This window comes from Clinocottus analis, unplaced genomic scaffold (assembly GCF_023055335.1).
Source record: "Clinocottus analis isolate CAN_PGR_092001 unplaced genomic scaffold, fCliAna1.0.p SCAF_7, whole genome shotgun sequence".
Taxonomy (NCBI): Eukaryota; Metazoa; Chordata; class Actinopteri; order Perciformes; family Cottidae; genus Clinocottus; species Clinocottus analis.
Genome location: NW_027176229.1, coordinates 15,063,721 through 15,088,244, shown reverse-complemented (window position 1 = coordinate 15,088,244; position 24,524 = coordinate 15,063,721). Strand labels below are relative to the sequence as shown.

Here is a 24,524-nt window from a genome sequence, read left to right as displayed (position 1 = left end):
CATCCCTCTACAGTACTGAAAAAACAACATCAGAGTCACCTGAAGCACAAAAGATTGTAACCGAAAGTCTGTATAGGAACTTATCTGTAACACCAGAGACAAGTTCAACTTTCCCACCAACCGATGAAGAGAGCTCAAGCGATCAGAATACTGAGATTTCCATCAAAGGTCCTACAGTCCCGACAGTCTCCTCATTATCTAGCACTGAGAAATCAACAGCACATCCAGTTGGGGAACAAGACAGTGCTGTCACCGCTCAGACAGAAACATCTTCACTCTCTCCTGTTAATTTAAAGTCAGAGCAAAGTTCCAGGGTCACTCTCGCAAATGAAGTTGGCTCAGATGACCAAACCCCTGACACGTTCACTTCAACCCCATTGGTAACAGGTTCCTCTTCTCTCTTCCGGACTGACGCACCAACAGCAATGTTACCTGAAACAACAGAAAGTCTTGAAACAGATAAAACCAAACTGTCATCACTTGCTGAACAACCATCCGTTTCTCCCACTTCTGATGAGACACTCATGAGCTCGATAACAGTGTCTCCAAGTCTGGCTTCTGTTGTATCATCTGTTGTTACATACATTGATGGTAAAGAAATCATGAGTGGAATTTCAATGGTGGAGTCTGTTTTTTCTGTCAGCGGATCAACAATGAAACCTGAAACAGCATCATTTCCCCTTACAACAGATTCAGAGGGTTCTGGAGATGACAATGAAGACTCTTTCAGTACAGCAACGACTGTTTCTTCATTGCGGAGTACAGCGTCACCATCAGTTACAGCTCCTAATCAAGCTGAAACAAGTGCTACTTCACGATCAGCAGTTACTGTAGCTTCATCCCGCTACAGTACTGAGAAACCAACATCAGAGTCTCCTGAAACAAAAGAGAATGGAACCAGAAGTCAGACTGGGAAAATATCAGCTACACCAGAGACTTCATTTCTTACAGCTAATATGTCTCTCTACAGCACTGACGAACCATCAAAAACATCTCCTGTTACATCTTCAGCTAGTTTAGACATGGAGGATGAAGAGATTAGTACTGAATTCACAATGGTGGAGTCCATTCCTTCATTCAGTGGATCAAGCATGAAAGCAGAAACAGCATCAATCCCCATTACTACGGAGAGTTCTGGAGACGGCACTGATGAGTTTATTGCAGACCATGTTATTACAGCAACTACTGTTCCTTCTTTGTGGAGTACAGAGTCACCATCAGTGACACCGTCACATCAAACTGAAACAAGTGATACTCTAAAATCAGCTGTTACTGTAGCTTCATCCCTCTACAGTACTGAAAAAACAACATCAGAGTCACCTGAAGCACAAACAATTGTAACCGAAAGTCTGTATGGGAACTTATCTGTAACACCAGAGACAAGTTCAACTTTCCCACCAACCGATGAAGAGAGCTCAAGCGATCAGACTACTGAGATTTCCATCAAAGGTCCTACAGCCCCGACAGTTTCCTCATTATCTAGCACTGAGAAATCAACAGCACATCCAGTTAGGGAACAAGACAGTGCTGTCACCACTCACACAGAAACATCTTCACTCTCTTCTGTTGATTCAAAGTCAGAGCAAAGTTCCAGGGTCACTCTCGCAAATGAAGTTGGCTCAGATGACCAAACCCCTGACACGTTCACTTCAACCCCATCGGTAACAGGTTCCTCTTCTCTCTTCCGGACTGACGCACCAACAGCAATGTTACCTGAAACAACAGAAAGTCTTGAAACAGATCAAACCAAACTGTCATCACTTGCTGAACAACCATCGGTTACTCCCACTTCTGATGAGACACTCATGAGCTCGATAACAGTGTCTCCAAGTCTGGCTTCTGTTGTATCATCTGTTGTTACATACATTGATGGTAAAGAAATCATGAGTGGAACTTCAATGGTGGAGTCTGTTTCTTCTGTCAGCGGATCAACAATGAAACCTGAAACAGCATCATTTCCCCTTACAACAGATTCAGAGGGTTCTGGAGATGACATTGAAGACTCTTTCAGTACAGCAACGACTGTTTCTTCATTGCGGAGTACAGTGTCACCGTCAGTGACAGCTCCTCGTCAAACTGAAACAAGTGATACTTTAAAATCAGCTGTTACTGTAGCTTCATCCCTCTACAGTACTGAAAAAACAACATCAGAGTCACCTAAAGCACAAAAGATTGTAACTGAAAGTCTGTATGGGAAATTAATAGTAACACAAGAGACAAGTTCTACGTTCCCAACAACCGATGAAGAGAGCTCAGATGATCAGAATACTGAGATTTCCATCAAAGATTCTACAGCCCCGACAGTCTCCTCATTATCTAGCACTGAGAAATCAACAGCACATCCAGTTAGGGAACAAGACAGTGCTGTCACCGCTCACACAGAAACATCTTCACTCTCTCCTGTTGATTCAAAGTCAGAGCAAAGTTCCAGGATCACTCTCGCAAATGAAGTTGGCGCAGAGGACCAAACCCCTGACACGTTCACTTCAAACCCATCGGTAACAGGTTCATCTTCTCTCTTCCGGACTGACGGACCAACAGCAATGTTACCTGAAACAACAGAAAGTCTTGAAACAGATAAGGCCAAACAGCCATCACTTATTGAACAACCATCGGTTTCTCCAATCTCTGATAAGACACTCATGAGCTCAATAACAGTGTCTCCAAGTCTGGCTTCTGTTGTATCATCTGGTGTTACATACATTGATGGTAAAGAAATCATGAGTGGAACTACAATGGCGGAGCCTGTTTCTTTCGTCAGCGGATCAACCATGAAACCTGAAACATCATCATTTCCCCTTACCACGGATTCAGAGGGTTCTGGAGATGACAATGAAGACTCTTTCAGTACAGCAACAACTATTTCTTCATTGCGGAGTACAGTGTCACCATCAGTTACAGCTCCTCATCAAGCTGAAACAAGTGCTACTTCACGATCAGCAGTTACTGTAGCTTCATCCCTCTACAGTACTGAGAAACCAACATCAGAGTCTCCTGAAACAAAAGAGAATGGAACCAATAGTCAGACTGGGAAAATATCAGCTACACCAGAGACCTCATTTGTTACAGCTAACATGTCTCTCTACAGCACTGACGAACCATCAAGAACATCTCCTGTTACATCTTCAGCTACTTTAGACATGGAGGATGAAGAGATTAGTACTGAATTCACAATGGTGGAGTCCATTCCTTCATTCAGTGGATCAAGCATGAAAGCAGAAACAGCATCACTCCCCATTACTACGGAGAGTTCTGGAGATGGTACTGATGAGTTTATTGCAGAACATGTTATTACAGCAATTACTGTTCCTTCTTTGTGGAGTACAGAGTCACCATCAGTGACACCGTCACATCAAACTGAAACAAGTGATACTCTAAAATCAGCTGTTACTGTAACTTCATCCGTCTACAGTACTGAAAAAACAACATCAGAGTCACCTGAAGCACAAAAGATTGTAACTGAAAGTCTGTATAGGAACTTATCTGTAACACCAGAGACAAGTTCAACTTTCCCACAAACCGATGAAGAGAGCTCAGGCGATCAGACTACTGAGATTTCCATCAAAGGTCCTACAGCCCCGACAGTTTCCTCATTATCTAGCACTGAGAAATCAACAGCACTTCTAGTTGGGGAACAAGACAGTGCTGTCACCGCTCACACAGAAACATCTTCACTCTCTCCTGTTGATTCAAAGTCAGAGCAAAGTTCCAGGGTCACTCTCGCAAATGAAGTTGGCTCAGATGACCAAACCCCTGATAAGTTCACTCCAACATCATCTGTAACAGGTTCATCTTCTCTCTTCCGGACTGACGGACCAACAACAATTTTACCTGAAACAACAGAAAGTCTTGAAACAGATAAAACCAAACTGCCATCACTTACTGAACAACCATCGGTTTCTCCCATCTCTGATGAGACACTCATGAGCTCGATAACAGTGTCTCCAAGTCTGGCTTCTGTTGTATCATCTGTTGTTACATACATTGATGGTAAAGAAATCATGAGTGGAACTAAAATGGCTGAGTCTGTTTCTTCCGTCAGCGGATCAACCATGAAACCTCAAACAGCATCATTTCCCCTTACAACAGATTCAGAGGGTTCTGGAGATGAGATTGAAGACTCTTTCAGTACAGCAACAACTGTTTCTTCATTGCGGAGTACAGTGTTACCATCAGTTACAGCTCCTCATCAAGCTGAAACAAGTGCTACTTCACGATCAGCAGTTACTGTAGCTTCATCCCTTTACAGTACTGAGAAACCAACATCAGAGTCATCTGTAACAAAAGAGAATGGAACCAGAAGTAAGACTGGGAAAATATCAGCTACACCTGAGACCTCATTTGATACAATTAACATGTCTCTCTACAGCACTGAGGCACCATTAAGATCATCTCCTGTTACATCCTCAGCTAGTTCAGATATGATGGAGGAAGAGATTAGTACTGAATTTACAATGGTGGAGTCCATTCCTTCATTCAGTGGATCAACCATGAAAGCGGAAACAGCATCATTCCCCATTACTACGGAGAGTTCTGGAGACGGCACTGATGAGTTTATTGCAGAACATGTTATTACAGCAACTACTGTTCCTTCTTTGTGGAGTACAGAGTCACCATCAGTGACACCGCCACGTCAAACTGAAACAAGTGAAACTTCAAAATCGGCTGTTACTGTAGCTTCATCCCTCTACAGTACTGAAAAAACAACATCAGAGTCACCTAAAGCACAAAAGATTGTAACTGAAAGTCTGTATGGGAAATTAACAGTAACACAAGAGACAAGTTCTACGTTCCCAACAACCGATGAAGAGAGATCAGACGATCAGAATACTGAGATTTCCATCAAAGATTCTACAGCCCCGGCAGTCTCCTCATTATCTAGCACTGAGAAATCAACAGCACATCCAGTTAGGGAACAAGACAGTGCATTCACCGCTCACACAGAAACATCTTCACTCTCTCCTGTTGATTCAAAGTCAGAGCAAAGTTCCAGGGTCACTCTCGCAAATGAAGTTGGCTCAGATGACCAAACCCCTGACACGTTCACTTCAACCCCATCGGTAACAGGTTCATCTTCTGTCTTCCGGACTGATGCACCAACAGCAATGTTACCTGAAACAACAGAAAGTCTTGATACAGATAAGACCAAACAGCCATCACTTACTGAACAACCATCGGTTTCTCCAATCTCTGATAAGACACTCATGAACTCAATAACATTGTCTCCAAGTCTGGCTGCTGTTGTGTCATCTGTTGTTACAGAAAGTGAGGGTAAAGATATTATGAGTGGAACTACAATGGCGGAGTCTGTTTCTTCCGTCAGCGGATCAACCATGAAACCTAAAACAGCATCATTTCCCCTTACAACAGATTCAGAGGGTTCTGGAGATGACATTGAAGACTCTTTCAGTACAGCAACAACTGTTTCTTCATTGCAGAGTACAGTGTTACCATCAGTTACAGCTCCTCATCAAGCTGAAACAAGTGCTACTTCACGATCAGCAGTTACTGTAGCTTCATCCCTCTACAGTACTGAGAAACCAACATCAGAGTCTCCTGAAACAAAAGAGAATGGAACCAGAAGTCAGACTAGGAAAATATCAGCTACAACAGAGACCTCATTTGTTACAGCTAACATGTCTCTCTACAGCACTGAGGCACCATCAAGAACATCTCCTGTTACATCTTCAGCTACTTTAGACATGGAGGATGAAGAGATTAGTACTGAATTCACAATGGTGGAGTCCATTCCTTCATTCAGTGGATCAACCATGAAAGCAGAAACAGCATCAATCCCCATTACTACGGAGAGTTCTGGAGATGGTACTGATGAGTTTATTGCAGAACATGTTATTACAGCAACTACTGTTCCTTCATTGTGGAGTACAGAGTCACCATCAGTGACACCGTCACATCAAACTGAAACAAGTGATACTCTAAAATCAGCTGTTACTGTAGCATCATCCCTCTACAGTACTGAAAAAACAACATCAGAGTCACCTGAAGCACAAAAGATTGTAACTGAAAGTCTGTATGGGAAATTAATAGTAACACAAGAGACAAGTTCTACTTTCCCACAAACCGATGAAGAAGGCTCAGGCGATCAGACTACTGAGATTTCCATCAAAGGTCCTACAGCCCCGACAGTTTCCTCATTATCTAGCACTGAGAAATCAACAGCACTTCTAGTTGGGGAACAAGACAGTGCTGTCACCACTCACACAGAAACATCTTCACTCTCTCCTGTTGATTCAAAGTCAGAGCAAAGTTCCAGGGTCACTCTCGCAATTGAAGTTGGCTCATATGACCAAACCCCTGATAAGTTCACTCCAACCTCATCTGTAACAGGTTCATCTTCTCTCTTCCGGACTGACGGACCAACAACAATTTTACCTGAAAGAACAGAAAGTCTTGAAACAGATAAGACCAAACTGCCATCACTTACTGAACAACCATCGGTTTCTCCCATCTCTGATGAGACACTCATGAGCTCGATAACAGTGTCTCCAAGTCTGGCTTCTGTTGTATCATCTGTTGTTACATACATTGATGGTAAAGAAATCATGAGTGGAACTTCAATGGCGGAGTCTGTTTCTTCCGTCAGCGGATCAACCATGAAACATGAAACATTATCATTTTCCCTTACCACGGATTCAGAGGGTTCTGGAGATGACAATGAAGACTCTTTCAGTACAGCAACAACTGTTTCTTCATTGCGGAGAACAGTGTTACCATCAGTTACAGCTCCTCATCAAGCTGAAACAAGTGCTATTTCACGATCAGCAGTTACTGTAGCTTCATCCCGCTACAGTACTGGGAAACCAACATCAGAGTCTCCTGAAACAAAAGAGAATGGAACCAGAAGTCAGACTGGGAAAATATCAGCTACACCAGAGACCTCATTTGTTACAGCTAACATGTCTCTCTACAGCACTGAGGCACCATCAAGAACATCTCCTGTTACAACTTCAGCTACTTTAGACATGGAGGATGAAGAGATTAGTACTGAATTCACAATGGTGGAGTCCATTCCTTCATTCAGTGGATCAAGCATGAAAGCAGAAACAGCATCAATCCCCATTACTACGGAGAGTTCTGGAGACGGCACTGATGAGTTTATTGCAGACCATGTTATTACAGCAACTACTGTTCCTTCATTGTGGAGTACAGAGTCACCATCAGTGACACCGTCACATCAAACTGAAACAAGTGATACTCTAAAATCAGCTGTTACTGTAGCTTCATCCCTCTACAGTATTGAAAAAACAACATCAGAGTCACCTGAAGCACAAAAGATTGTAACCGAAAGTCTGTATGGGAACTTATCTGTAACACCAGAGACAAGTTCAACTTTCCCAACAACCGATGAAGAGAGCTCAGGCGATCAGACTACTGAGATTTCCATCAAAGGTCCTACAGCTCCGACAGTTTCCTCATTATCTAGCACTGAGAAATCAACAGCACTTCTAGTTGGGGAACAAGACAGTGCTGTCACCGCTCAGACAGAAACATCTTCACTCTCTCCTGTTGATTCAAAGTCAGAGCAAAGTTCCAGGGTCACTCTCGCAAATGAAGTTGGCTCAGATGACCAAACCCCTGATAAGTTCACTCCAACCTCATCTGTAACAGGTTCATCTTCTCTCTTCCGGACTGACGGACCAACAACAATTTTACCTGAAACAACAGAAAGTCTTGAAACAGATAAGACCAAACAGCCATCACTTACTGAACAACCATCGGTTTCTCCAATCTCTGATAAGACACTCATGAGCTCGATAACAGTGTCTCCAAGTCTGGCTTCTGTTGTATCATCTGTTGTTACATACATTGATGGTAAAGAAATCATGAGTGGAACTACAATCGCGGAGTCTGTTTCTTCTGTCAGCGGATCAACCATGAAACCTGAAACAGCATCATTTCCCCTTACCACGGATTCAGAGGGTTCTGGAGATGAGATTGAAGACTCTTTCAGTACAGCAACAACTGTTTCTTCATTGCGGAGTACAGTGTCACCATCAGTTACAGCTCCTCATCCAGCTGAAACAAGTGCTACTTCACGATCAGCAGTTACTGTAGCTTCATCCCTCTACAGTACTGAGAAACCAACATCAGAGTCTCCTGAAACAAAAGAGAATGGAACCACAAGGCAGACTGGGAAAATATTAGCTACACCAGAGACCTCATTTGTTACAGCTAACATGTCTCTCTACAGCACTGACGAACCATCAAGAACATCACCTGTTACAACTTCAGCTACTTTAGACATGGAGGATGAAGAGATTAGTACTGAATTCACAATGGTGGAGTCCATTCCTTCATTCAGTGGATCAAGCATGAAAGCAGAAACAGCATCAATCCCCATTACTACGGAGAGTTCTGGAGACGGCACTGATGAGTTTATTGCAGAACATGTTATTACAGCAACTACTGTTCCTTCTTTGTGGAGTACAGAGTCACCATCAGTGACACCGTCACATCAAACTGAAACAAGTGATACTCTAAAATCAGCTGTTACTGTAGCTTCATCCCTCTACAGTACTGAAAAAACAACATCAGAGTCACCTAAAGCACAAAAGATTGTAACCGAAAGTCTGTATAGGAACTTATCTGTAACACCAGAGACAAGTTCAACTTTCCCACCAACCGATGAAGAGAGCTCAGGCGATCAGAATACTGAGATTTCCATCAAAGGTCCTACAGCCCCGACAGTTTCCTCACTATCTAGCACTGAGAAATCAACAGCACATCCAGTTGGGGAACAAGACAGTGCTGTCACCACTCACACAGAAACATCTTCACTCTCTCCTGTTGATTCAAAGTCAGAGCAAAGTTCCAGGGTCACTCTCGCAAATGAAGTTGGCTCAGATGACCAAACCCCTGATAAGTTCACTCCAACCTCATCTGTAACAGGATCATCTTCTCTCTTCCGGACTGACGGACCAACAACAATTTTACCTGAAACAACAGAAAGTCTTGAAACAGATAAGACCAAACAGCAATCACTTACTGAACAACCATCGGTTTCTCCAATCTCTGATAAGACACTCATGAGCTCAATAACAGTGTCTCCAAGTCTAGCTTCTGTTGTATCATCTGTTGTTACATACATTGATGGTAAAGAAATCATGAGTGGAACTACAATCGCGGAGTTTGTTTCTTCTGTTAGCGGATCAACCATGAAACCTGAAACATCATCATTTCCCCTTACCACGGATTCAGAGGGTTCTGGAGATGACATTGAAGACTCTTTCAGTACAGCAACAACTGTTTCTTCATTGCGGAGTACAGTGTTACCATCAGTTACAGCTCCTCATCAAGCTGAAACAAGTGCTACTTCACGATCAGCAGTTACTGTAGCTTCATCCCTCTACAGTACTGGGAAACCAACATCAGAGTCTCCTGAAACAAAAGAGAATGGAACCAGAAGTCAGACTAGGAAAATATCAGCTACACCAGAGACCTCATTTGTTACAGCTAACATGTCTCTCTACAGCACTGAGGCACCATCAAGAACATCTCCTGTTACATCTTCAGCTAGTTTAGACATGGAGGATGAAGAGATTAGTACTGAATTCACAATGGTGGAGTCCATTCCTTCATTCAGTGGATCAAGCATGAAAGCAGAAACAGCATCATTCCCCATTACTACAGAGAGTTCTGGAGATGGTACTGATGAGTTTATTGCAGAACATGTTATTACAGCAACTACTGTTTCTTCTTTATGGAGTACAGATTCACCATCAGTGACACCGTCACATCAAACTGAAACAAGTGATACTCTAAAATCAGCTGTTACTGTAGCTTCATCCCTCTACAGTACTGAAAAAACAACATCAGAGTCACCTGAAGCACAAAAGATTGTAACTGAAAGTCTGTATGGGAAATTAATAGTAACACAAGAGACAAGTTCTACTTTCCAAACAACCGATGAAGAGAGCTCAGATGATCAGAATACTGAGATTTCCATCAAAGGTCCTACAGCCCCGACAGTTTCCTCACTATCTAGCACTGAGAAATCAACAGCACTTCTAGTTGGGGAACAAGACAGTGCTGTCACCGCTCAGACAGAAACATCTCCACTCTCTCCTGTTGATTCAAAGTCAGAGCAAAGTTCCAGGGTCACTCTCGCAAATGAAGTTGGCGCAGAGGACCAAACCCCTGACACGTTCACTTCAAACCCATCGGTAACAGGTTCATCTTCTGTCTTCCGGACTGATGCACCAACAGCAATGTTACCTGAAACAACAGAAAGTCTTGATACAGATAAGACCAAACAGCCATCACTTACTGAACAACCATCGGTTTCTCCATTGTCTAATAAGACACTCATGAGCTCAATAACAGTGTCTCCAAGTCTGGCTGCCCTTGTGTCATCTGTTGTTACAGATAGTGAGGGTAAAGATATTATGAGTGGAACTTCAATGGCGGAGTCTGTTTCTTCCGTCAGCGGATCAACCATGAAACCTAAAACATCATCATTTCCCCTTACAACAGATTCAGAGGGTTCTGGAGATGACATTGAAGACTCTTTCAGTACAGCAACAACTGTTTCTTCATTGCAGAGTACAGTGTCACCATCAGTTACAGCTCCTCATCAAGCTGAAACAAGTGCTACTTCACGATCAGCAGTTACTGTAGCTTCATCCCTCTACAGTACTGAGAAACCAACATCAGAGTCTCCTGAAACAAAAGAGAATGGAACCACAAGTCAGACTGGGAAAATATCAGCTACAACAGAGACCTCATTTGTTACAGCAAACATGTCTCTCTACAGCACTGAGGCACCATCAAGAACATCTCCTGTTACATCTTCAGCTAGTTTAGACATGGAGGATGAAGAGATTCGTACTGAATTCACAATGGTGGAGTCCATTCCTTCATTCAGTGGATCAACCATGAAAGCAGAAACAGCATCATTCCCCATTACTACAGAGAGTTCTGGAGATGACACTGATGAGTTTATTGCAGAACTTGTTATTACAGCAACTACTGTTCCTTCTTTGTGGAGTACAAAGTCACCATCAGTGACATCGTCAAGTCAAACTGGAACAAGTGATACTTCAAAATCAGCTGTTACTGTAGCTTCATCCCTCTACAGTACTGAAAAAACAACAGAGTCACCTGAAACTAAAGAGAATGGACCGACAACTCAGACTGGGACATTATCAGCTACACCAGAGACCTCATTTGTTACAGCTAACATATCTCTCTACAGCACTGAGGCACCATCAACGACATCTCCTGTTACAGAAAAAACATCAGTCATCCAGATAATTGATGAATTGGAGACAAGTTCTGCAATTACCTCGACTGAGGATGACATCTCAACTGGCCAAACAACTGAAATTCTAACAGAGGAATCATCTGCCATTTCTTTTTTACCAATTACAGACCAAACTGTGAATCTTAGTAGCCACTCAGCTATAGTGATTGGTAGCTCACAGCAAATAGCTACTGCATCTTCAATTTCCATGAGGCCATACATCCCTCTTATTGATGACACTGAGTTCATTGATCAAACCACCAAAGTTGCTGGTAAAACCCCTTCCTCTTCAATGTTCAGCACAAAGAAACCAGCAGTCACAACAGCATTATTTGCAACAGGAAGTAGTGATCTTCTCAGAAGCTCAGAATCTACTGTTATAGCTTCTTCTTCGTCCAATACAAACAGACCAATTTCCCTTGACAAAGAAAAGAGCACAGCAAATCAAACTGTAACTTTTGAAACCAATTATGTGATCACAACTACTGAAACTACTGGAAACCAAACTCCGTACAAGGAACCTCTTTTGCCTTCTCCCATCAACGTTTCATCATCATCTGTATCCAGCAAAGAAAAAAATGTGATGACAACTGTTGAAAGTATTATTTCATCTTTGCACAGTACTGAAAAAACAGCAACTGTTTCAGCTGGCAAAGTGCATGAAGAGAGTTCTGGGGACCAAACATCTTATACATCTGCTGAGATCTCTGCTGTGACAGCATCTTTTGTTGCCAGCACAGCATCCTCAAGTGCCAATCCCTCAGTACAGCCAGTTGACAAAGTGGACGACAGGATCAGCACAGACTTCATGTTAATTGAAGCCTTACCTTCCTTTGTGAGAACAACTGTTAAGCCTGCCACAATTGTTTTCACCACTGACTCAAGGTCATTATTCACTGAAGAAGAAACTTCAGGTGATGTTGCAACTGATTCTATTTCTTCCATGTTCAGTACAGTAACACCAGAGGCAGTGTTTGCAGAAACATCAAAAAGCAATGCAACCGAGGAAACATCAGTTACTCCCCCAGAAGTTCTTACAAAAGCAACAGCAAGCGTAGACACCACAGTGTCTTTAACGGTAAACACAGTGAGGCAGTTATTGACAACAGTGTCACCCGAAACTAAAACATCGGACGTTTTAAAATCTCATGGAACCTCAGATTCTTCTCTCTTCAGCACTGACAAACCAACACCAATGCCACCAACTGCCTCAAGCTCATCTCAAAACAATGTCCCATTCTTTACAGCAACAGATGGAAGTCGGATAGCTGAGAGCACCTCACAGCCTGGTGTTGAATCATCAACCCAAACCTTCTCAGAATTCATGACTACCACAATTGAGGCAGTGACAGCATCAGTATCTCAGTCAGAAATTGAGAATTTTACTGATGTAGAGGGCTCAGGAGATGACCAATCTGCATCCACGGATGAAACTCCCTTAGAAACACCTACAGCTTCTGATCAATCCTCTGTTGAACAAACAACCTTAGCAAGAACCACATTTAGTCCATTAGTTACAACTCAATTTATTGAGGAGAAACGTTTGAGCACCAGGGAATTTATGGCAGTCACAACAAGCCCCTATACATTTGAAACCTCTCAACCTTTGGCAATCCCCAGTGTTATTGTGTATACCTCAAAGGAAATTTCTACTTTTATTGACATGGAAAGCTCTGGTGGCTCATCTGGTGATGACGATTTGGAGTCAAGTTCAGATGGATCTGGTGCAGATGCATCCATTGAGATTACATCCAATCCCCAAGAAGAATTTACTGTGGCCACAGATGAGATTGAAATAAATGACAGTGAGAGAATATTTGAAGTGTTAAGTGCGTCATCCACGATTCACTCCAGTACAATGGAATTCATGTCCTCAACCCAATCACCACACATGACGAGCACTGAGATTTACATTGCTGAGCAGGGCAGTGGATTCGTCCCAGAGAACTCTGTAGTAAAGAGTGATAGTTCAGGTGGATCAACTACATTTAAACCACGTTTTCCCGTGGTGTCCACTGCTGTAACAGCTACAACAAAAATGATGTTGTCATCTAGTACTGTTGCTGACACTGAGAAGGAATCAAGTAACCAAACAATAAATCTGTCCACTGACAATGTTATAATACGAAAACCTACTGCCACTTCTTCTCTTCACAGCACTGATAATCCAGTGTCACCTGCTGTCACTATGGTTACATCTTCAGCTTCATTGGATAGTTTAGATAAAGAGATAAAGAGTACAGCCTCTTCCCTGTTCAGCACAAAAAAACCTAAAACAACGACAGTATTGCATGAAATTAGACCAAGTAATATTTCAGAATCTGTTGTAACTGCAGCTTCCTCTCTCTATAGCACTGAGAAGCCAAACATAACAACAGTATATGCTGTCACATCTGCCCAGACGGTTAATGTGTCTGTATCTGCAACTGATGAATCAACACCAAGTTCAGCCTTTACTCTAACAGAGGGAGAGAGTTCTGGTCACCAAACCACGATGTTGCCATCAGTGATGGACAGAGTCACATTTGGAGAAGCAACAGGGGAAACTGAAACCTTTGTGTCAGTTACACCAACCTCTAATGAGCAGGTTTCTTCACATGAGGGGCAAATTAATCCAGATACACACAGCCCCATCACTTCTGAAGCAACAGAGCCTCCTTTCCCTAGCATTTGGAAAGATAAAGTTACTGTAGCTGAGCACATAACACAATCCTCTGTTACTACTATGTCTCCCCATCCAATTGGAACTTCAGTGAGTGATCGTTCTCCAGTTGACTTCAACCCAGTAAGCTCTAGCAATGAACAGCCAGACGGATTCACATCAATGTCCTCCCCTATTCCCTCCATTATATATCATAGCATTACAGACCAACAGGTCGTGATCATTACTCCCAGTAGCAGCCAATCCAAGACGGACCTTACTGAACAAACACCTACCATGGTTCTGCATGTGTCTCAACCATCAACCAGCACAACCATCATATTTACAGAAGATGCAAAAGATGAAGATGAGTTGTTCTCTGCGGTAACAGACAGTATAAAGGAAGGCAGCACCACTCCTGAACGTATGACCAAAGATGATAAAATCATTGATGTTGATACTATCTCCATAATTCCCTCTTCTTCCTTGTACCCAACCATCCAGACAGAGGAAGCTGGAGGTGTCACACCAGTGACAATGACACAAAGGTTGGAGGTAACAATAGAATCAGAGGGTTCAGGTACTGATAGTGCCACCTTCTTTACTCCTAAACCAGTAACTGTATATGCAACCTCAACCACTGATTTGTCATTATCCTCAACATCTTCTGGATATTTATCACCCAGTTCACAACCATCAACTGTAGAAGGAATGTCAACTATTCAGACATCCAGTGAAGAGACGGTTACATCTGTATCAAAGTCCACTCAAGCTACTACTCTGTCTACAAAGTCAAGCTCTGAAGAAATATATGATTTGGCTACACCCCATACAGATTTCCCTATTGGGACTCTCACCAAACCAGTTCCAGTGCTGGTGCAAGAAGTTTTATCAGGCAAGGACACTGCTGATAATGCCACAGAGTCTATAACTGAGATAGCAGCTTCTTCATCTTTGCCATCTCAAACTTTAACCGAAACAACAGTAGGTAGCTTGGTCACCGCGGTGCCCAGTAAGGAGTATATGAGCAGCACAGTTGAAACATTAAAACCCATTAGCCATTACCCATTAGCTGGTGTGAGTACTGTAACAGCACTCACACCAGTTCCCACTGACCCTGGCACAGTGAAAACAACCAGTAAAGCATCTGACAATGAATATTCAGGTGACGATGACTCTAAACAAGACTCATCAGAGGCCATCAGCAGGACCAAAATTGCAGTATTAAATACTGCTTCAAGTCTTTATAGCACGGAGAAGACAACTGTCACACCATCTCTTAAAGTTACTGGCACGGATAGATCATATGATCACACTCATTATACAGCGCATGTGACACAGACATCTGTTCCTCTGCACAGTAAAATGAACATGGACCATATGGTAACATCATCTCCTCCCTCCAGCACAGACACATTTTCAGTAGCAAGTAACACTGCTATTGCAGGTGAGGAGGGCTCTGGGGACGAGATCGCAGATACCACAACTGCATCACCTAAGAGTGAAAATTCTGGGGCCACTCCAGTTGCCCCTCAGTTCATCATCACAGAGGAACCCACCACAACAACTGCAGAAGATGAAACTCAAACAAGGGAGGCAACCAAAGAGGTAGAGACAACATCATTGTCAGACACAGTTTCACCCTATACCAATGGTTCGATGTCATCCCCATCACACAAAGAGAGCAGAGAGGACCAGATGACCTCTACATCTACAAACAAGTACCTTTCTCCATCAACAGTGTCTTCACTACAAAGCACTTCAAAGCCTGCTGTGATGGTTCAGTTTGTCACCACGTTCTTACCAGAACGAGATACTACACCATTTGAGGAGTCCTTCCAGCAGGCAAGGTCGGAGATTGCGTTCACTCATCATCCCCACATTTACAGCTCTTCTGAGAAAACCGTGGATCCCACCACCAGACCAATGTTGCCCAATGTGGATTCAAGCCAGCACTTTGAACCAAGAGATGTGACTCCTTATACTGGAGTTACAGCTATGTCACTGGAAGACAAGACAGCTCAAGCCCCTAGCCAAGCACCTATACTTAAAGAAGTTTCAACTGATGCTGATGGTAGCACACAAGATTGGGAAATCCAGGACACATTCACTGATGCTGTAAGAACAGTCAGTTCTAATGGTACATTGCTTGTTGGGGTAGAAAATACAAGTCAACAACTTTCAACTGACAGATCTGCAAAACCTGAAGAAGAAACTGCTGTTGCAACAGCATCTTCTACGGACTCAGACCCAGTGGAACAAACTCGAGAGACAACAGCTTCTTCACTTTCATCGCAAACAAAAAAGATTCCGTTTTTAACTGACTCTTCACTGCTCAGCACTGAGACTCCTTTGATGACTTCCGCTTCAGATGTTACTGATCAAGTGTCCTCAACAACATCACCCATAATGCAGACAGCAGAGAGAAAATTGACAACCACTTCCACCTATGTCACTGAGAAATCAACTGCAGTCTCGTTTGCGACAGACACTTCAATAGATATAGAAGATTCGAGTTATGAAACAACATCATTAGAGAGTGAAAAGATACCTGTATCAACAAAAATAAGTATTAGCATTTTAACAGAAGAAGAAGGTTCAGGTGACAAGACAACAACTATCATCAATTCAGACTCTGACAGTCAAGCTGTTTCAACCCTGTCCAGTATTGGTGAGTTCACCAGCGCTGTATCTCCTGAGATGACAAACACCCAAACAGATAAGCCAGAAACATCTACATATGAACAAACCTTAGGTCATAAGACACCTAAGAACTTCATCAGTGAAACTTATGAAACAAAATACCCTGCTATGACCAGTACTTCTGAGACACCAAAGACATTAACTTCAGTTGAGTCAAAATCAGCAGGCACCAAAAGCGAAGAAAAACAAGAAACAAACCTAACAAGCACGCATCAACCCGCTGGTGTTACACTTGCTGCAAAAAAAGTTGTGGTCACCACAATGTCAGCTGAACTTCTGTCTTTTGAACCTACCTTAAATGGACTATCAGCATCAGCACCGTCACAGCCTGATGTTATGGTCCAACTTGTCACAACAGTTTCCCCTGTACACCTAACAACCAGAGAATATAGAGAGAACATATATGATGGCAATATAGATTATTCCAACCCAGATTATGGAGCACCAAACATCAACATCATTGAAACAGCGCCTGATAGACACATACCATCAAAAGAAGGAGAAGTTTTCATAACTACACCACCGGTCTCTCAAACATCGGAGAGTCAGTCTGTTGACTCAGTCAGCACTGCTGAAAGAAGCTCAGATGAAAATGCAACTAAGTCACCTGCCTTAGCTCCTGTCAGTGCAGTAGCCTCATCTAGTTTTGAGAGCGGTTCAGAAAGCATGGACAGCTCAGAAGAAAGCATGGTCACAGTAAGAACTGTTGGTGGTGAGGTTGAGAACATCACCTTTGAGCTTCTGTCTGACTCAACTAAGTCTCCCTCCATCATTAACACTGGGGCTGAAAGTGGATCCATGAGTTCTGAGGGTGTGTCTGGTGAAATGAAGATGACTAAGAAACCAAAGATCAGCAGTATGGAGGCTCAGTCTCTGCCCCCAGATGAAATCCAGACTGTATTCAAGGTGGATGCTTCCACAGCTTCAAAGATAGAGTCTACTAGTGTTAATAAAACATCTGAGAAAGAGGGTGTTGTGAACAAAATTGAGGGAGGTGTCACTTCTCACACTGAAATGTCCAAAAAGACCCAAACAGAGTTCACAACAATGACACCAGCTCAAGCACAACCCTGGCCAGCTTCAGTTGTATCTGTAGCCACCCCTCCGTCATTTATTTCTGAGGAGGATGACAAACCGGGCAGTGACACAGCACACATTGGAGAAGAACCACCAATAAGAGGGGAGGAAACAGCTGCAATAAATGACACCGGAATTGATTCGGGGCTCGTCGTGGGCGAGACTGTTGAAATTCCAGGTATGTTTCTTGAAATGGCTTTCAATTGAATAAAACAAAATATGTCAGAATAAATGTAATTTCAACATAACTTTCATCTTTCTTTTTTTGTCCTAATAGGAGTTAACTCATGTACAGAAAATATTTGCCTCAATGGAGGGTCTTGCTACAAGAGTGGCAGCATCTATACATGTAGCTGTGCTCCAGGTTACAGTGGTGACCGGTGTGAAACAGGTAGGACACCATCAAAAATTCCTCTCACGATATCTCACTGTCTTAACTTTCAGAGAGGTCTCAACAAATTTATCCTAAATGTTGTTTTAATGTCTTGGTGACTGATTATTTGTGTCTTTTGTTATTCTTTATGCCTGTTTCTTATGTAGATTTTGATGAGTGCCAGTCTAACCCCTGCCGCAATGGAGGCTCATGTGTTGATGGGCTGGCTTGTTTTACATGTGTGTGCCTACCAAGCTACTCTGGGCGGTACTGTGAAGAGGGTAAGTTTGTGGTTAATTTGATGTATTCTAACCTCACAAGCATTTGGTATTGTGTTTAGACAATTAACTCAATCATCAACCTGAGTCTCTGGGAAAAATACCAGAAATGTCATGCCACAGTATGAGTTATTCAAATTTCAGCCACATCACAGAAACCCAATTTAGAAAGAAATATTGTGGTTTTCTCCTGGGCATTATAAGTCATAAACAGCATATTTATCTCATCATTTTAATTCAAGGTGTGTTTTTAGTATTGCCTCAAGGTCTGTAAAGTCTGATAATACTTTGACCACAATCAAGCTATAGGTTCCACAGGCACAGAGACGGTTGACACATTTTCAATATAATCTATTTCTTGGTGCCAGGTCAGCTGAGGTGTACACCGCAATGCATGTGTGCTAGACATCAAGTCACTTCTTGATATTTCCATCTAGGATAATATGATTAGACTAGACATGATATTCCTGGGTATATCCTGGATAATCATGTTTATCCACACAAGCCTGGGTCTTATGTTATACATTTTTCCTAATTTATTCTTTAGTTCCCATATCGCCATATTTACTTTAGTGTGCCCACTTTCATCCCAAGTGTTTTGATCCCAGGGCGTCATCTGCCTTGGCTGATCTTTCTTGATCAGAGTCTACACCCAAATGTTTTTTTCGGGATCACTCATCATTGAATCACACCCATTTACTCTACCCAGACACAGCTGCTGTCTTAGACAGTTTTGGCAGTAACAACCCAGAGAAACATAATGCTGTTTTTTTCTGTTAGTGTTTGGAAGCTGTTGAGGAGGAGCGAGAGACACAGACAGTTGCTGCAGCATATGTTAGGACGCGTACCATCAATACGTCAAAATGAGGGTGGTAAAAGGTGTGATGGGGAAAATATCTCCAATCTTCGTGGATATAATAGCAAATTCTAGATCCATTTTAACTCTTTACCTTATCCCAAATCTATTGTACGTCTCATCACCTGGAGTTTCTAAGTTTGACATAATTGTGACCTGTTTGGAACTGCATAGCTTGGGCTCCATTAATTCACCAGACTATAATTTGTTATCTTAATTAATTAAAATGAATGAATACATGTGAAGCACCATGAGTAGAAAGATCTGCTTAACTACTGTAATCAAACATTTAAGTAGTAAATGGCAGCTAATTTTGGTTTTTGCCTCAATGTCTTTATAGTTCCGCTGTCATGGGGACTATAGTGACTAATATGTCACGTTGTTGATAAGGTCCAGTATACTCTGTTATTAGGAGTACTGTGTATGCAATAGACTAGAGTATGTCATGAATAAAGTAGTGAGATAAATAGATGCATAGATGAAGTAAGATTTTGTCATCAATCTCTTTCTTTCTCTCCTATCAGATACAGAAATATGTGACTATGGCTGGCATAAATTACAGGGACAATGCTACAAGTACTTCCCCCATAGAAGAAACTGGGACACAGCCGAGAGAGAGTGCCGCATGTATGGGGCTCATCTCAGCAGCATCCACTCCCATGAGGAGCAACAGTTTGTCAACCGTAAGTTAAAGCTCACAGTTGCAGTCAATCGTTGTGTACAGAAACCTGTTCAAAGTCTTACATTAGGAAAGGATTGGAGAAATACAAAATATTTATCAAACACAATAACGTAGCTGTACAGTAAATGTAGGAAAATAATTTCAGCCTCAAAAAAGCCTTTTCTCTTGCATTTACTATAACCAAAGATTCTTAAAAAGGAAAAATGGCAACAGAGACACATAAAGTGCTGTTTCACTCTACCCTGTATGGCAGGTCTTGGACAGGACTACCAGTGGATTGGTCTGAACGATAAAATGTTTGACGGTGACTTCCGCTGGAGTGACAGCAGCGTTATGGTAAGATTGGTTGCTTTCTCACATTTTTTTGTCTCAACAAACGTGGCTCAGAGACAATATCAATATTTGGAAAAGATACCGATGACAGATACACTCATCTAGAGAGAGTCATTCTTTTCAGGGGCTGTGGTGACTTTCTCATGACGTACTTTCCTCTGCCTTATACAGCTACACCCTCGTGGGTGACTGCTCTGGTAATACATCTGATGCAGCACATACTGTAAGGCACCACCCACCTTTCAGTTAGTGTGAGTGCAATAAATTTAAAAAAACAGCTGCAACCATGCAAGAAACTGACAATATAATGTAAAAGAGGCAAGGAGGGCAATGCATGCTGTTTGTAAAGCAATGTTTATAAAACAGCATACAAGTGTGAGCGTGTTTGGTGTAGTGATTGTAGCTGCTGAAGATCCGGCTCACTAGACAGGAAAGTTACTGTGTGCATCAATGTCGTACAGATAGATCATTCACTCACTTCAAAGATAGTCCTCCAGGACCAGAGATAAGGGCCTGAGGGTATAAGATAAGCATAGGCCGCCAATAGAGACCCTTGCTCAGCTGAGAGATTGAGGGGTGATGAGGGTGTTAGTGACACTGTGTAGAGGGGAGTTTGGCAGGCGTAGACAGGTATGGTCCCCCTTCAACCCCCGCATCCCACCCGGGGGAAGGGCCACCAGGCAGGCAGACACACAGATGGACAGCACCTGTGCTCGGCTGCAGAAAGAGAGACACACTAGATAGAAGCAGCCCAGGGGGTCTGGGTGGGTGGTCACCTCCAGTGGATTTAAGTATAATACGTAAGACTATATACAACTGTGATATATTTATAATTGGAAACATTTCAAGAAAATATATCAGGGCACTGAAACACCCAAGTTGATGTATCTTTGGTTGTCTGTCTGTGTGGGTGATCAAAGTTTGTTTGATTATTTTGAGGAGGATGCAGGCCTGCTGTGCAGTTGATGGGTCACCCATTTGTTAACTTGAAGTGAGCTGAGCAGGAAGTTGGTGTGTGTTTTCTCACCATAATGACAGAGTAGCAGAGCCTCAGGGCATGATTGGTGCAGTTGGGGGCTCACAACTTTGAAGAGGCTGTTTGAACCTAAAATGTGCTGAAAGACTGCACGTAGCATCAACTCCCATGCAGTTTGATGCCCACAGCACTACAGCTGTGTGTATACTGTATTACTGTGGAGATGAACATCTGTGTTTAAATGTGTTTTTTGTGACGAATTACACTTGTAATGTGAGGCATGCAGTCTGTGTGATGTAATAACATAACACTTTTAGGTATCCATTATAATTAAGACTTCTTGGCAATTACCTGGAGGGTCTACCGGATTCAGATCATATATTCTGCAAGAAGTGACACGTGTGGTTGACCCTTAATAATCTTTTGTCGTTTAGAAACCTGTTAAAAAATACTATTATGGCTGCTCTTGCTGTAGCTGAATGTAAGCCTATTTATAAATGTGTTGGTTTCGGTGCATTTTGTTAGTTAAACCTGAAAGTGTCCCACAGAGCTGAACTATGATGCTGTCACTCCATTGCTGAATTCAAGGTGTCTCCTAGAAACAATACATTAATGTGGCTATTCATTTAAATCACAGAACCACAGAACAGGATCTCTATTTCTGAGATCACTAGTATGGAAGGAGAAGGTGGTATTAACAAAACATGTATTGGTTTGTTAACCTTTACCCCTCTAGTGTCTATAGGGCATATACATATACATTAATCAAGCAGACTAAATATATATTATATATTACTGCTGCTAATAAAATAAGTTATAGTCATTAAAAGAATGCAAAAATCATAGCATCCATATTTATATTAGGGTTAGGCTTGGTTTAGTTTTTGTTTTTGTTTATTAAAGGACTCATAGCCATCATAATATCTTACTCTCGATGCTCTCCTCTTATTTCAGCAATATGAAAACTGGAGGCCCAACCAGCCAGACAGCTTCTTCTCCTCTGGTGAAGATTGTGTTGTGATGATATGGCACGAGGGCGGCCAGTGGAATGATGTTCCTTGCAACTACCACCTAACTTTCACTTGCAAAAAGGGCACAGGTAACAAAAATACTCTCTTACTTTGAATACATGGGTTTATGAAGGAGAAACTGCAAGTTGTCTGTCTACTGCAAAATTCCTCACTTTAATGTTGTTGTCACCTCATCTTCCCAGTGGCCTGTTCCCAACCCCCTCTAGTGGAGAATGCACGCACCTTTGGTAAAAAGCGTGAGAGATATGAGATCAACTCCCTTGTGAGATACGAGTGCCAGACAGGCTTTATTCAGAGGCACATCCCGATTATTCGCTGTCGTGGCAACGGGCGATGGGATAGCCCTAAAATCAACTGCATGAACCGTAAGTACAAATATAGCTCTGGGTTTCTGTCAATGTATAGACTTGTGTTATAGACAAACACTATCAGAATTTTAGAGCTAAAACATTATTTTTTTTCTAACAGCATCGAGCTATCAGAGGACCTTTATCAGAAAACATCAACACAATAGTCTCTACAGCATCAACAACTTCAAGAGATGGCCGGACGAACCCTTCCGCTTTCACCAGCAGCTCTACCAGGGAAGAAGAGACAGGACTGGAAATAAGCAGAAGAGACAGTAATTGCCATGTAACATGGCACAGCTTACCCTCGACGAGAACACATGGCTGATGCGTGTGTGGAAAGAGGAACATGGTTCCCCAAGGAAAAGCACAAGAAACTCATAAAAAAACAAGAGAACAACCTGTAGTTTTCTTGCATTTTTGCATGAGGATGAAATTAAGTGCCTTTTAAAAGATGTTGATTGATGACTTTTTTAATCATGGGGCACAATGCCGATGTGGATGACATACTTTCAGCTGGCTACTGGAAAAACAAAAAGTCCACTAATCAGTGTGAGCGTTTTTTAATGTTCTTAGTGTATCAACTAAAACATCCATGACTGTCTAAAACCTCTGCAAACCGACTGTGCGATCTAAAATTACCATAAGTGTTCCTTAATAATAGAAAGATGCTATAGTAAAATTATAGCGCTTACGTTATGTAAAGGAATGCATTATGTTGTCGTGCTGTTTTAAGCTGGACTTCATTGTAATGAGCATGCATATATATTGAAGTCTTTACATTAAACTATGTTTATTCTATGGCCAAACATCCAAATTGTCAGAACACAAATGGAGGCATCGGCGGCAATGAATGATCATACAAAGAACTCATACTTTACATTAGTAGATTTCACATACTTACAGAACATAGCTTTCCTAGCAGAAGGTAATTCAGCTATGTCTGGAGAAACTTCCCCAAATTGTATAAAATTACCACCTGTCATTAGCTCCAGCCATCAATGATTGTCATCGAAGTCTTGTCAAGATACATTTTTATGAATAGATTTCTAGTCAGATAATTTTTAAAAGCGTATTGATATTTTTGGTGTTTTTTTTGCATTTTATTTTCAATTTTTGCAATATAAGTACTTACCGACAAAGCCTTTATCCACTGATTGAAATCAACTTATATAACTATTTTAAAATAAAAGAAGGGAGATGTGGCTCACGTATCCATAAATTGTAGTATGTATGTTCAGTGGATAACTTGCAATTAATTGCTAAAGCATGTTTCCAATAACTGCAATGCTGTTCATAGTTACACACCACAAGTGTCCTGCTATCGTCTGTTGTTGTTGGGCTGTAGCCTGTGGTGGTTTTATAGGGAAAGCTTTTTATTCTGGACACTTAACTTTTCTGTCATTGTGGTCATCTGAAATCAGACTTTGAGAGAATGTATTTTGTGAAACCCTCAAAAAGACTTGAACATGACGGCTGTTTTGTCACAGATGCATCTAATTTATTTTCAAGCTGCTCTTGACCTCCTTACTTATTCTACACTTGCAAGTGAAATAGGATTCTGCATTCTGTCCCAGAAGTGCTCCTTATATATTTGTAATGTATGTTTAACAGAAAACTATCCACAATCACAGACTGTCTAAATGAAATGCATTGAAGATGAAAAGTTGCCAACCAATATAACGGATGCATTTGTCTTTAACATCTTTGATGCCAGAAGTTGACCAAAGAATAAGGAAGGCCCCATCAGCTGCAATACTGTTCTGTAACATTAACAACATATTTTTACATGTGGATGGTTAAGTGTGACTCCAGCATTTCTTAAATGGAAAAATGTGTTTGTTTTTAGTGCCTTTGAATGTCTATGTGTGCGCTTTAGTGTGCATATAATATAATTTTATATTTATAACTTTTTATTTTACAATGTGAATGTCTGGGATGTTTGTGAATTTTTTTTAAAGAGA

At 41.8% G+C, this 24,524-nt stretch overlaps 2 protein-coding genes across 2 annotated transcripts in view; both read left to right on the top strand.

The window, feature by feature from the left end:
- vcana (versican a) overlaps positions 1–22,874 on the top strand; it is a 38,742-nt gene extending 15,868 nt beyond the window's left edge. The window contains exons 6-12 of the mRNA XM_068605007.1: positions 17,962–18,075; positions 18,225–18,338; positions 19,716–19,874; positions 20,127–20,209; positions 22,137–22,281; positions 22,396–22,578; positions 22,682–22,874. Coding sequence (XP_068461108.1) covers positions 17,962–18,075; positions 18,225–18,338; positions 19,716–19,874; positions 20,127–20,209; positions 22,137–22,281; positions 22,396–22,578; positions 22,682–22,839 — 956 coding nt within the window. The 3' untranslated portion in view covers positions 22,840–22,874. The remainder of the gene's footprint in view (positions 1–17,961; positions 18,076–18,224; positions 18,339–19,715; positions 19,875–20,126; positions 20,210–22,136; positions 22,282–22,395; positions 22,579–22,681) is intronic.
- LOC137805153 (mucin-2-like) lies at positions 12,207–17,891 on the top strand. Its single transcript, XM_068604949.1, has 2 exons — positions 12,207–16,044; positions 16,966–17,891. The coding sequence occupies exons 1-2, from the start codon at positions 12,207–12,209 to the stop codon at positions 17,889–17,891; spliced, it is 4,764 nt and encodes a 1,587-aa protein (XP_068461050.1).
- Positions 22,875–24,524: the final 1,650 nt, after the last annotated feature.

What these genes read in the sequence shown, in the direction of transcription:
- LOC137805153 (XM_068604949.1), top strand. Translation starts at nt 12,207, where the DNA reads ATGTTCAGTACAGTAACACCAGAGGCAGTGTTTGCAGAAACATCAAAA. An exon ending in AAGAACAGTCAGTTCTAATG is followed by an intron (nt 16,045 to 16,965) that starts GTACATTGCTTG and finishes TTGTCACAACAG; the next exon opens with TTTCCCCTGTACACCTAACA.